The sequence below is a fragment of the Capricornis sumatraensis genome, chromosome 1, assembly GCF_032405125.1.
Source record: "Capricornis sumatraensis isolate serow.1 chromosome 1, serow.2, whole genome shotgun sequence".
Classification (NCBI taxonomy): Eukaryota; Metazoa; Chordata; class Mammalia; order Artiodactyla; family Bovidae; genus Capricornis; species Capricornis sumatraensis.
Genome location: NC_091069.1, coordinates 239,234,442 through 239,248,628, shown reverse-complemented (window position 1 = coordinate 239,248,628; position 14,187 = coordinate 239,234,442). Strand labels below are relative to the sequence as shown.

General features: G+C 38.5%; 1 protein-coding gene across 2 annotated transcripts in view; it reads left to right on the top strand.

The window, feature by feature from the left end:
- Positions 1-14,187, top strand: part of PPP2R3A (protein phosphatase 2 regulatory subunit B''alpha) — a 181,931-nt gene that overhangs the window by 19,246 nt on the left and 148,498 nt on the right. The window contains exons 1-2 of one of the 2 annotated variants that reach the window (XM_068971762.1): positions 4,544-4,675; positions 8,243-8,509. In XM_068971762.1, the coding sequence (XP_068827863.1) occupies positions 4,544-4,675; positions 8,243-8,509 (399 nt within the window). Of the gene's footprint in view, positions 1-4,543; positions 4,676-8,242; positions 8,510-14,187 lie in introns of those variants that run through there. The other variant, XM_068971755.1, reaches the window with a different exon arrangement.

Genomic DNA, 14,187 nt, shown 5'->3' with positions numbered 1-14,187 from the left:
GATATTCAACACAGGTCCTCACAGCTGAGCTGATTCCCAGGCTTGCTGTGCTTCACGCAGATGTTGATGACTTTGCTGCATTGTTTATTCCAACCAGGTCTTAACTCTGAGACCTTGCTGGATGCTGTTCTCTCAGTCTCCAAAGTCATCTTCATTTGAGGCTGGTATGACTTTACATGTTGGTTTGTAAAATAAAAGCTAGACTTATTTTAGGACAAAATGTTGCATATACAACATTAACTGTTTAGCAGTTTTATATAATTCAAAATAAGTGATTTACATCTTCAGCAGGTATTCAAAATTTTCTCTATCTTGTGTAATCAACCCATTTTTCTTTTCTTAAAACATCCCATAGAACTGGTGGGGAAGGGCAAAGAGTTGTGAAAGGATTTGGAAAGCTCTGGAAAATCCATCCTGAGTTTCAAACTAAACTTCAAAAAGTGAATTCTACAAAAACAGAATATGTTGGTGTCATATACAGTTTTATCCTCTGTCTCCTCCCACTGTCACCTTCCTTCAGGATGCAAGCTCTTTCTGGACTCACTCCTCAGTTCTGCAGGTCATTTCAGGACATGATGAAGGAATATCTTTTCTCACTTCATATACGGGATATATTTGATATACTGGAGGCTACCCTACAACAATTCTTTAGTTTTTAGAGTCATTTCAAAGAGACCAGCCTCTCTTCTGTGTACCCCTGCCAGGGAGCCTGTAAAACCCTGTAACTCAAGAACCCACCACCAAACTTGTTCTCTTTGAGAAAGGTTATCCTCCTTACTCAAGCATGTTTGCTCTGGGAGAACATATATAGAATGATAAGATAGGAAAGGAACCCCAGTTGAGGCAGCTGGATCTTGAGGTAGCACCTGATCTATCCCAGTCATTCTCACAACAAGAGAGCACCAGTCTTTCTCATCCTCTAGTCAGTACAACTGCCCTGAAGACCCAGGTTGGGCCTATGGTCCAGACAGGACAACCTGGGTCTTCAGGCAGTGTATGCACATGAATGATCTGCAGGCCAAAAAAGAGATGCAGGTTGCTGTGCAGGAGACACCTACTGTTGGCTAGCTGTCTTGTTATGAGAGACTTCATGTATGCTGCAGAGGGCAGGAGAGAATATCTCATGGTTTATTCCAGGACACTGGGAAGACCCTTACAGTCCACTGTTTCCATTATAACTGCCCAACTTGCCATCTTTTCAAGTTGAATTTATAAACTATAGTTTTATGTTCTTCCTCATTCTGTTTAGTCCCTCCAGGGAAACCTCTCACCTAGAAACAGCTTTTCCCTTCCAGCACCTAGCCTCAAGGGTTGTATACTTTTCTCTGTGATCAAAATAGAGAAGAGAGTAGATTATAGGCTGTGTTTGAATTAATAGTGAAATTCCTTATGTTTGACCTTTTCCTGGTAAAGAAAAGATCACTCTAAAACCCATGTTCTTTGCTGCTGTGTTCTAGTTATCATATACTTCTTGAAACCAGCTCACGTTCTCAGATTCTTTCTAGAACCAAGCAGGTATACTTACAGAGAAACACAAGTAAATAAGATAAAGACAAATAAATTTCAAAATAAGTCTTTCTCTATCAGTAGCTCATTGCCACAGACCATTTCTTCCCTAACTCCCTTTAGGGGACCTGGCCTTTTCTCCCCTCTGAATTTTTGGGAAAGCACTTGGATAAATAAAAACTTAGAGCTTATTTTGCCATCAAAAGACGTGAAGAAATGTTTTCTTCTTGCCTAAGAGGGATAGCGGGACAGGCGTTTAACCACTGTTCTGACTTTGAAACTCAAAAGATTTATGAGAAGTAAATGAAATGAAAGTATTAATTTTCCTTTGCTCCAAACCGAGATTGTGCCAGGGGCGATGAAGAAAGGATCACTTTTTTATCATCATATCCTCAGCACTCAGCAAAGTAACTGCATATAAAAAGCATCAGAAAAATATTTGTTGAATGATTGAGTGACTTTAAAATTGACCATACCCTCAACAGTTTAGACACTGTTGGAAAATATTGTTAGATTATAAAATATTACAGTAGAAGCCCATTTACCTGAACATGATTGGGTTATAGATAGTTACTCAGTAGGACATCATAAACTCTATGTATTCTATAAAATGTGTATGTTAAACATTTTAACTCAGACACCAGTATTCAGATCTTTTAATGTAGTGCCAAAGTCTTTTCTTTGGAAATAAGTGTCATAGCTGGAAATTGAAGTTTCATGACATCTTTCTTTAATAAATCATACTTAGTACATTTGTTCCCTTATTTCCAGGAACTTGAGTCAGCAGTAAAACAGTTTGAATGTAGATGCATTCTAGATTTAAATGGTTTTTCTTTTATCGCACCAATAATTTAATTTCACAGTGACAAAATTTCAGTAGTTTTTTGCCTTTACTAAGTCTTATATATTCAATTTAGAGTCTTCCCCTCAATTCTAAAAATATCAACCCTTTTTCCACACTCATTAGTTTATGAATTGAATAATTACTATGAAAAGTACAACAAGTATAAACAAGTGGGAATGAGTACAGCTAGCTCTTAGTAAGCATTAAACTCAGCTATTGAGATAAGACACATGACAGCATAACAGAAACTAAACTATTAGCCATGAATCAGTGTGTCCAGGGCATTGGTGGTTTTCTTTTATAGATGAAATGGAGAGAGAGCATTGGCTCATCCAGAGAATAAATGGAATCATTCAAGAAAGATTCTACAGTATTTTATTAAGAAAATTGCAGTAAGGGGGCTTAAATAGGTAATCGTTTATGAAATAGGTAATCTTTTATGAAATAGGTAATCCTTTATGAAATAGGTAAAATTTGAGTTGAATTTTGAAGGATGGTTAATGTGTATATAATTTGAGAAAGAGTGTTCTCAGGAAGGGGATGAAGTCACCCCCCAAAGCCACAGGTTGATATTGGGAAGGGGAGAAATACAGCAAAGGTGTGATTTAATTTAAAAAGCATTATTTCACAAGTCTAAAAACCCAGTTGCATTCATAACAAACTTATTAAATGTTTTAATTTGGAGGTAAATAAGGAAGGAGATATTAGAGTATTACAAACAAAGAGTGTAGGGGAAGCCACCTAGCTCAAAGAGTCAGCCTGAAATGAGGAAAATTGGGAGGACAAAGGAAAGGCCCGGGTAAAGCATTAGCCCAGTGCTTTCAGTGTAATCCTCTTTTAATCAGAATATATACCAAAAACTGTCAGGTAAGATTTTGTATGAGTGGAGAATTCTACAGCTTAAGAAATTTGAAAACTATGGATTTAGATATATAAGCCAAATATACATGTTACAAAATGTTGTCAAAACTGAAGAATTTAATTCCCAATAATTAGACAAAGGTTCAGCTAAAGAGAATTATAAGCTCTTTTTGGTTTAGGGGGTTTATTTGATAATATTTGATTTATGCTTTCAATTAGTAGAAAATCAATATGGATTTAAATATGGGTGATTGAAAATAAATATTGAATTCTGAATATTAAATATGAGTGAGTACTTGATTCACTTGTAAATAATTAAGGCAGCTATTCAATATATGATAAAATAATAGAATATTTTTAAAATCTGAGAATTCTTCAAAGCTGCTTAAGAAAAACAAGTCTCACAAATGCAAGATCTGTTATGTCATTGCTGTGTGATCATCTTTTGTACCTTTACTATAGCCAAATTTCATTCACTTCTCTGCATCTAAATCTGCTTTCTTTTGGAATTCTGTCACTTTCTTTGACAATAAATTTTCAAATGTATCCAGATTCAGAATCACTTCAGAAAAGTATATTTATAGTCTTCTGCAAACAAACCAAAAAATTTTTTTTAATTTTAAAATCTGAGACTTAACAAATCTCGTTGTATATTCCCATTTGAGGATAAAAGTGTTTTTCTCCATACATCCTGTGGATATACCTAGAGGGTGTTGGATATTTGCTTCCCTTCTAATAAGGAAATTTTTTAAAGTTAAAATGATAGTTTCACATTTGAAGTACAGCATGTTTGTTTGTTTGTTTTTGTCATAAAATATTAAGTAACAAAATCAAAAATCCTCTACACGTTCTCTTCTGGCTTGAGCAGGAACTGTTTTATGTGGGTTGACACCTCATATACTCTTGAGTTTAAGAAGTTAGCTTTATCTGAGAAGTCACTATTTTTAGGTCCAGCTGTAATGTTTCTAACTTTGGTGTGCAGAGTAGTGGGTGCTTCCTTTCCCAGAAGGCTCTGTATTCTCTACATGGGCAGGTCAATTTGACGTAAAGCTACCTACGCGGAGCAGCAGGCCCATTGCAGCCTGTTTCTTACTTGAAAATTATGAGCAGGTCTTGGGAGCCACAGGCTTTACTTGGGAACCAGCTGCATGTCAGTACAAGCATGGATTGTGGTCTCTGCAGGCTGGGAGAGCACAATGCTTGAACTTAATTTCTTTGGGAGATAAAGAAGAAAAAAATACCTTTCTACCTGACAAGATTGACACCGTATAAAATCTGACTATCTTCAGAAGTGTGCTGGACAGTTGCTAAATAAACATCCACTTTTCAAAGATGATGATCAAGGAAACATCTCTACGAAGGGACCCGGATTTAAGGGGAGAGTTAGCTTTCCTGGCAAGGGGCTGTGATTTTGTTCTCCCGTCACGGTTTAAGAAGCGGCTGAAGTCATTTCAGCAGACACAGGTTTGCAACTTGGGTGTTTCTTTTAAAATATTTTTATTACTAATAAAACCACCCAGTGAACTAACTTACAAATAATTTTACAGCTCACTTGATATTAGATCAAGGAATTAATCTGTGTCCTCTATTCAGCTATTTCCAGAAAGCTATTTGTAGAGAGATTCCAACAGGTTTAAAAATAGACCTTCTGGACCTGAAGTACAGTGCTCACATTTTTCTCTTGTAGAGAGAGAATCCAGTTTTAGAGACAATAAATACAACTTAACAAATATTTTGTAATTTAGAATTTTTCATAAAAATATCTTTGAGAAATTAGAATTTCCATATTAAAAGCCTGTTTGCACTTTGAATCAGTAGACTAAATTTGCTTTAACATGCATACATCTGTAATTAATCTTTTTTAAAAAGGAATATTGATCCTAATAATCATGGTTTTTTGAAAAGACTATTTTTACATATATCAGCAGTTGTGTGTGTATGATATACTGTGTATAGGTAATAAAGCATGGCAGTTACTTCTGGGTTGTGAAAGAATGTCTTCCCTCAGCTGTGAGGTTGAGTCATTTCTGTCTGCAGAGACCATGCTTACTTGCTCACAACCATAGGGCTAGTATCTCATGAAACAAGTTGCCTAGCATTGAATACAGTACAAATTGTGAGCCATATCATGACGGACATCCAGAATCCAGCAAGAAACTACAGTTTCATAGTTATTCTGACCTACAGTAGTTTCAAATTATTTGACTGAACCATGTGAAATTGCTTTTTTAAAAACAGGTTAAAAATGGTCAAATATTGGAACTGCTACAGTAACATAACAGCATTAGGGTACTGTTCAGAATGACTATCTAAATGATACTGTAAGGTTATGGAGAGCTGAGATACTTTGCACAGCTAATTCTCTTTATCTCTTTTAATTCTCTTGTAATCCTAGATTTGAATGAAAAACTTTCATCAAAGTGGGCAGATGCTAAACTTAGTAAATCTGACAAACTTTATGTTACTGTTTTATTCTATAATGTTGTAAAGTGTCAGTTTTATTAAACTCCTTTAAGGTTTAAATTATACATCTCCTATTGAACTCAGTGAAAAGTAAATCAGTATACCTGAAAAGTTCAGAATAAATGCATTCTTTCTCTTTCCCCTTTAAATATTAACATCAGTTTTATTAATATGGAATTACACAGTGAATTAATAAATACTTGCCTATTAGTGAACTGCTCTGTGTTAAGTATACTGAGGAAAGCAAGGTAGGCTATTATATAATTGAATAATTTCCAATTCAAATTAAAACTTTGACAGATAGCCTGGGTTTGTTCTGAATGTCACTTAACTTCTGTCAAAGCAAAAGCAAAAACAATGAAAGGCTTGCTCTAAACCTTCTCCAGTAGTGGTGTGTTCACTAGACTATTGAGTTTCATCTCCATTGGGACTGTGGCCTTAATCCTATGGTCATAACTGCCCTGAAGTTATCCATAACTGCCCTGGCTGTCACACTATGGGCAACATTTTGGGGAAACAAAAAAGACTTTTGACAGTTGTATGCTTGTAGTCTCACAAATCTCTTTAGAATTTTAGAATAATAGAAAGGAAATGACAATACAAGTGACCTAAGTAAAGCTGCTGAAGAATTAGCCTTATTTTAGAAATTTAAGAATGGTTTCTTCTGTTATTGACTCATAGGACTGTGTAATAATAGTTGTGGGTTTAGCACCAAGGCAGAGAGAAATATTACTTAGAATAGATTATCAGTTTGTTGACTTGAAAGTAGTGTGTAAACTTTAAATTGCCTTACAAGTATAAATTATTATTTTATTTGTTATTGAAGCTGAAAGGCCATGCCACGTTATGTTTAATCTTTTGAGAACCCCATCCTTTGGCATCTTTGATCCGTTTCCCTGTGTTACATCCTGTAATTTCCTTTAATCCTCACAACAACCTTCCAAGAAGAATGGGTTATAATCTATTTTATTACTGAAATTCTGAAAGGTTAAGTAACTGTCCTGAGGTCACAGAGCTAGTAACCCATCACTGTTTTTTGTTAAGTTTTTTGTATTTCATTGGCATCACTTCCCTCTGCCACTTCTTCCTTGACTATTGCTTTATATGGGTAATATCCTTGTACTGCAGCAAAGGCTTGGTGTGACAACTGACCTTCATATCCTTAACAGTGTTAATATATGAGCAGACTCTATTCTGTGTTAATGTCAGATATTAACATGAAAAATGGGCCATGTTTAACAAAAGTAGGAGATTAAATCATATTTATCACATATTTATGTGAATGAAGCCTATCTTCCTGTAATACTCATGCTTTTCAAAGGTAGCTAAAAATTTTACCCTGAATTTAAAAATCATAAGTCCATATGTCAGAAGGAAATATGACATTCAGATCTGCTTCGTACTGATAAACCATTGTTCAGACTTTAGGAATGGCATTAGGATATAGTTTAAGAAAGATGAACAGTGGAGTAATATTTTGAGTTCACAGGGAATTAAAATAAATTTAGCTAGTCAACAGTCATATCCATTTTTCATACTTTATGTAGCATCTAATAGTACCATGCTCATGAGCTTTGATAGATAATTTCATCAAAATTAAGAATAGAAATTGATCTCTGAAAATCTTCATGAAATCTTTTTTGCTTTTTCTGCTAGGAATCTTGGAACTAAATTTAGTTATCATTGGTAAACTACACTTCTACCTGAATAGTAATGTATCTCCCCTCCCCTTTCCCTAAATCATGAATAATCTTCATTTCCCTATTGCCCCCCACTTTTTTTATACTGTCCTTCCTGTGTCTCTTTATGGTTTACCACATCAGATTCTTTTTGGGAAAAAGGATGATATAAACTATTAATGAATTAATAAACTGTAAAGAGGGTTTGGCCATGGTAAAGTTAATGACCATGATCTTTGCCTATTGGAGTCTACAGGAATGAGAGAAATGTGCATCTCAGAAAAAATGGCATGCCCCTGGCTGAAAGTAAATCAGCCTGGGAGAAGATATTCTAAAACTAAAATGCTTTAATTTTTTTTAACAAAGACTTTCTCTGCTCAGACACTTGCAATGATTCTACCTAGATAAAGCCAAACCAAGGAAGAAGGTAGAAGGACCCCCACACACAATATATTTTAGATCTACATATTTTAAGGGAACTCATTCTATCTGCCTGTAGAAGGACAGGTGAAAATGTGTAGAAAGACCAAAAACAGTCTCCAAGAAGAATTTGGACCTAATCCAGGTCCAACAGACTGAGAATTCACCTGGAGATCCTTAATATGTCAGCTGACATCACTCTTCCACATCACTCGTGGAAAACATACCGTAGGATTTTTTAAGCACAGAACTGTGTAAATTCAGGTTTTGGCAGATAAGTAATGTATTGATTGATTCAGTGCAGAAAAGCATTCCCTCAGAGCATGCCTGCCCCCTCGAGTAGAGTGAGCTCTTCATCTGTACTGCTTCTAATTGTGTTTCTTTTTAATATTTAACTTCCTATTACTGGTGAGGATTTTCTAGTAATACATACTGTTTAGAATTTTTGTGTCTCATATTTTCCTTACAGATTCAAAATAAACCAGAAAAGAAACCTGGAACACCACTTCCACCTCCAGCCCCCTTTCCAAGTAGTCCCCGACCTCCCTCCCCTGTTCCTCACGTGAATAATGTTGTGAGTGCAGCATTATCCATCAACATTCCACGGTTCTACTTTCCTGAAGGACTCCCCGATGCCTGCAGTAATCATGAACAAACTCTAAGCAGAATTGAAGCTGCTTTCGTGGATATTGAAGATCAGAAAGCAGACGTTTATGAAATGGGAAAAATTGCAAAGGTAATGTAACTACTAAATGATGTATAATCTCCCTTTCTCTAGCTATCTCAATCTCCCTCTCTTTACTGCCTCCTTGCTCTCTATTTTTAAGCATGCATAGGAGGGTTTTTTTTTTCCACGTTGAAAAAAATATATTTGATACTGATGTATTAGCTGTGATACAATTTGAAAAAAAACCTAGTGGTCTCCCAGTCCAACCTCCCATTTAGTATAGGAATTTCATTCATAGCATCACCAAAACATAAATTTCCTGCATGAGTGCCTTCAGTGACAGGAGACTCACTCTCTTGCCAAGCAGCCTGTTCCATCATTAAATAGGTTTACTTATTAGAAAAAATCCCCTTGTTGAATACAAATCTCTTTTTTCATTCTCATACGTTGATCATAATTCCTTGCCCTGAAGCCAGGGAAGGAACTATTAGGCCAACTCAGTGCTGGGATTCTTCTCAGAAATAGATGGATTTGTTATTGCAAGTCTTTGATACTTTTCAATACATCCAGCTGCTTCTAATTTAAGCTCTTAGTCCCTAACCCTTGGACTACTGTAGCACCTTTGGTAACTGGATTCTACACTTCCAGCCTCCTCCTAGAACAGTTAATACTGAGCATAACCACCAGTTTATATTTGATCATGTCATTCCCCAGCTCAGCAAAATGCAAGGATTCCTACCATCTATAGCAGCAGTCCCTAACCTGTTTGGCACCAGTGACCGGTTTCATACAGAAGACAATTTTTCCATGGACCAAGGGGGTGAGGGACGGATGGTTTAGGCAGTAACGCAAGTGGTGGGGAGACGCAGATGAAATTTTGCCCGCCTGCTGCTCACTGCCGGCTGTGCAGCCCAGTTCCTAACAGGCTAAGGACCAGTACCAGGATTTGGGGACCCCTGAACTATAGGAGTGCTTTGTTTCGTTTGGGTTCTGTTTTGATCATGCACGTACACTATTCTGAAGAGTCAGATCCAGCCTCAGGATTTAGCAGTGGTCTCAAGCTGTGCTTCAAGAGACAGAGGGGTTAACAGGGTAAGGGCTGCATGTGGACAAGGAGACAGCAAGTGGGAGTTTCCAAGGCCCCATGCACCCTTCTACTCGGAACACTATCTCTATCTTCAGGAAGCATATTCAAAAGCTTGGAAAGTACCACTTTTGAGGATAAAATCCAAACCACTATTCCCTGTATCCGCCTGACCACCTGCTCCTGCCTCTGCATCTGGGCTTTCATGCTTCTCCCCTCCAAAATGGACTTCTACCCTCCACTCCCACATCACCTAACCTGTCATGTCCCCTCTGTTTTCCTACTTCTAACCCCAGAATATTTGTTACTGCTGTTAATTTGTAAGTAGAGTGATTTTCAAGGAAATTAAAAAGAATTCTTTATTTTTTTTTTTTACTCCTTTTTTCATCATCCCCCAGTCTTGCTTTCTTGTTGACACCTTAGGTGTTTCTAGAGAAAAACAAACTCTTTCATTCTAGAAATAAGATCTCACTTATTTCCACTCTGTTGTAACATGAGGAAACTGATATCCCACAAGTATGTACCTGAGATCACAGTTTGTACATGTCAGGAGACATGTCCTCTGACTCCGGCATCATGCTGTTTCTACCTTATCTCCCCTGAAGTGGGCTAACGTAAAATCAGCTGCTTGTACTAAGCAGTATCCACTCAAATAAATTATAGGTTCTTTCAGGGCATTTGCAATTTTTTACCCCAAGCTTTGAGAGATGACTATTTTATTATGAATCAAGGTGGTAAATTATCTGAATGGGCTGGAATGTTGAACCTAAATCCAAGAGAGAGAATTTAGCAGAGATGAATGAAATCTGTATTTGGAGATAACATGTTAATCACATAAATGCCAAACAGGGTATGTCTAACATGGCAATGGTTTGCGTAAGAGAGACAGGAGGCTTCATGAACAAGTTTGAGCAAACAAGCAGGAGAAACGGCAGATTGAGCACCGTGGTAGTTCCCTCTTGCTCTGCTGGGCTCCCCACATCTGGAGAGCCAATCCAAGGGATCAGTGCCTCACTGTCAGAGACCTGCAGCCTGCTCTTTCTTGAAGGTCTCAGGTCAACCTTCCTCCTCTTGAATATTCCCAGCCCCTGCCTGAGGAGCTTTCCTGCATGCTGCCTCTACCCTCCTGCTCTGGCGCTCCCACCTGGCTCCTGGTAGCCCTCCCTGCCTGTGTCTCAGCGGCCCGCCAGCATTCCACAGTGAATGCACACTGAGAGGACAGCAGGGAGCCTGAGGACTCCACGTGGTCACAGGGAGTGTAGGAGAGAGTGTAGTCAGCTCAGGGAAGGGGTTGGTGCTGGGAAGTCAAAGGGAGGACTTTCCTGTTCACAGACAGTGGGGATCTATCTGTAGGTGGCATCAGGAAAAACTGCCCGTGTTACAGCTGACAACACAGAGAAGTTTAAAAAGAGAAAACTGGGGCTTCCCTGGTGGCTCAGGGGTAAAGAATCCGCCTGCCAATATACAGGTTCTATCCCTGATCCGGGAAGATCCCACGTGCTGCAGAGCAACTAAGCCTGTGTGCCAAAACTATTTAGCCTTTGCTCGAGAACCTGAGAGACACAACTATTGAAACCGCATGCCCTATAGCCCATGCTCACAACAGGAGAACCTACCACAATGAGAGAAGCCTGTGCACTGCAACTGGAGAGTAGCCCCTGCTCGCAGCAACAAAGACCCAGCACAACCAAAAATAAATTTTTTAATTATAAAAAAAGATAGAAAACTTGTTTAGCCATAGTAACAGTCATTTACATAATAATTTACTGTTTGTACCAAATTATCATGTGGCACAATAGTCAGTATACACATACATATCTGATTAACTTGTCTGAATTGTGCTTGACTGTAGTCCGAAATTCCATTCAGGGGTGCTAAGCATTTGTGTTCATTGCCCTCAGACCTTAATTGTCAGTTTAGGTAGCAAAGTGAACTAACATTGCATGTAAGATGAGGACGTGTGTATGATGACCTCACAAGTACTATATTAGCTCATTTTATTGGGTTTTATCTCTTTGTTCTTAAAATCATTTATTTTAAAAAATTTATTTAATCATGTCCTCCAGTTCGCTAGTTCCACGTAATCCAACTTGTTCTCGGCTATGGCCAGTCTGTTAGGACTCACTACACCAGCCTTTGCACCACTCTTTGTTCTGCAGACTGTCCTAGCTCCTTGGAGAGATTGCTCTCCATTTCTGATTAAATTCTTAGTGTGGTAGTTTGTATTTTTTTCCACAGCTTTATGAAGTGATGGAGAAGAAACGAATAGAGAACGATCTAAGAGGGACAAAAGCAGCATAGGAACAGAAACTGAGCAACAGCAAGGAAAGTATTTGGCACCACTGAGTTTTAGCCTCTGACAGGCTTGAGGGAGAAGAATGAAACTATCTTCTGAACTGTATAGAGCGCTCCAGCTCTTCTCACTAGCTGACATAGCACCATCTTAACCCTCTTGCCTGTGGCCTATAAGGTAGCCTCTTGGTACCTTTATTTCTTTGTCTGCAGAATGAAATAAAAATATCTGCCCTCTTCTGTATGGGGTCATGTCAGGACTGAATAAAATAACAAGCATGAGACATTTTAAAATGTTAAAGAACCTTACAAATATTGGCTGAGCGTCTCTTCCTACATATCATTAGACAACTTGATTTCAGTTCTTTATGTTGTTGGGTCATTTTTAGATGAAATTATAGGTGTTAATCAAGTTTTCTTGGCTCCAGCAACACTGACGCTTGCCTTCTCCTCTAAACCTGTTTTCTAAACTCATTTTCAGCATGTCCTGTACCTCCTCACTTGTCATCCTGTCTTTTCCTTTGTGAAGAGCCTTGACATGAGCTTGTTCTCTCCTTTGTTATAAAAGTCTCTATTCTGTTGCCCTCAGATTAATATTATTTACTTTGTTTAGGTTTGTATTGATTTCCTGGCTCATTTTATCATAATTCTCTGTTTTTAAGAAGATGCGGGCCAGACATACATTTATTTCTTAAATAGCAGGAAAGTATACTTATTTTCTCTGATTTCAGAGCAATTTTTATTAATTTATTTTATTTTGGCTGTGCAGGGTCTTCCCTGGGGCATGCAGGCTTTCTCTAGTTGTGGCACACGGGGGCTTCTTTCGTTGTGGTGCATGGGCTTAGTTAGCCCACGTCATGTGAGATCTTATTTTCCCAGCCAGGAGTCAAACCCAAGTCCCCTACATTGGAAGATGGATTCTTAACCACTGGACCACCAGAGAAATACCTACATTTTTAAAAAGCAGTCAAAGTATAATATTTGCAGCCCTTGCCATCCACTGTCCTTCCTGTTTTTGCATTTAGTATTTTCTCCAAGGGCTTGATAACTTTATGCTGCTCAACCCTTGGCTACTCGGGGTGTCCCACTACAAGAAAAATAGGTCAGTCCTTTCACACCCACTTCAAAATGTATCTCAGTTCAGTTCAGTTCACCTCAGTCGCTCAGTTATGTCCAACTCTTTGCGACCCCATGAACTGCAGCACGCCAGGTCTCCCTGTCCATCACCAACTCCCGGAGTTCACTCAAACTCACGTCCATCAAGTCAGTGACCCCATCCAGGCATCACATCCTCTGTTGTCCCCTTTTCCTCCTGCCCCCAATCCCTTCCAGCGTCAGAGTCTTTTCCAATGAGTCAACTCTTCTCATGAGGTGGCCAAAGTACTGGAGTTTCAGCTTTAGTATCATTCCTTCCAAAGAACACCCAGGGTTGATCTCCTTCAGAATGGACTGGTTGGATCTCCTTGCAGTCCAAAGGACTCTCAAGAGTCTTCTCCAGCACCACAGTTCAAAAGCATCAATTCTTCGGTGCTCAGCTTTCTTCACCGTCCAACTCTCACATCCATACATGACTGCTGGAAAAACCATAACCTTGACTAGATGGACCTTTGTTGGCAAAGTAGTGTCTCTGCTTTTGAATATGCTATCTAGGTTGGTCATAACTTTTCTTTCAAGGAGTAAGCGTCTTTTCATTTCATGGCTGCAGTCACCATCTGCAGTGATTCTGGAGCCCCCCAAAACAAAGTCTGACACTGTTTCCACTGTTTACCCATCTATTTCCCATGAAGTGATAGGACCAGTTGCCATGATCTTCGTTTTCTGAATGTTGAGCTTTAAGCCAACTTTTTCGGTCTCCTCTTTCACTTTCATCAAGAGGCTTTTTAGTTCCCCTCTTCATTTTCTGCCATAAGGGTGGTGTCATCTGCATATCTGAGGTGATTGATATTTCTCCCAGCAATCTTGATTCCAGCTTGTGTTTCTTCCAGTCCAGCGTTTCTCATGATGTACTCTGCATATAAGTTAAATAAGCAGGGTGACAATATACAGCCTTGACCTACTCCTTTTCCTATTTGGAACCAGTCTGTTGTTTCATATCCAGCTCTAACTCTTGCTTCCTGACCTGCATACAGGTTTCTCAAGAGGCAGGTCAGGTGGTCTCGGTACCATATCTCTTAGGTTTCTGCCTTTGGGTCATAATAAATTTGTTTTTTGTTTTTTATATATATACATAAGTTTATTTATTTTAATTGGAGGCTAATTACTTTACAATACTGTATTAGTTTTGCCATACATCAACATGAATCCACCATGGGTATACACGTGTTCCCCATCCTGAACCCCCCTCCCACCTCCCTGCCCATCCCATCCCTCT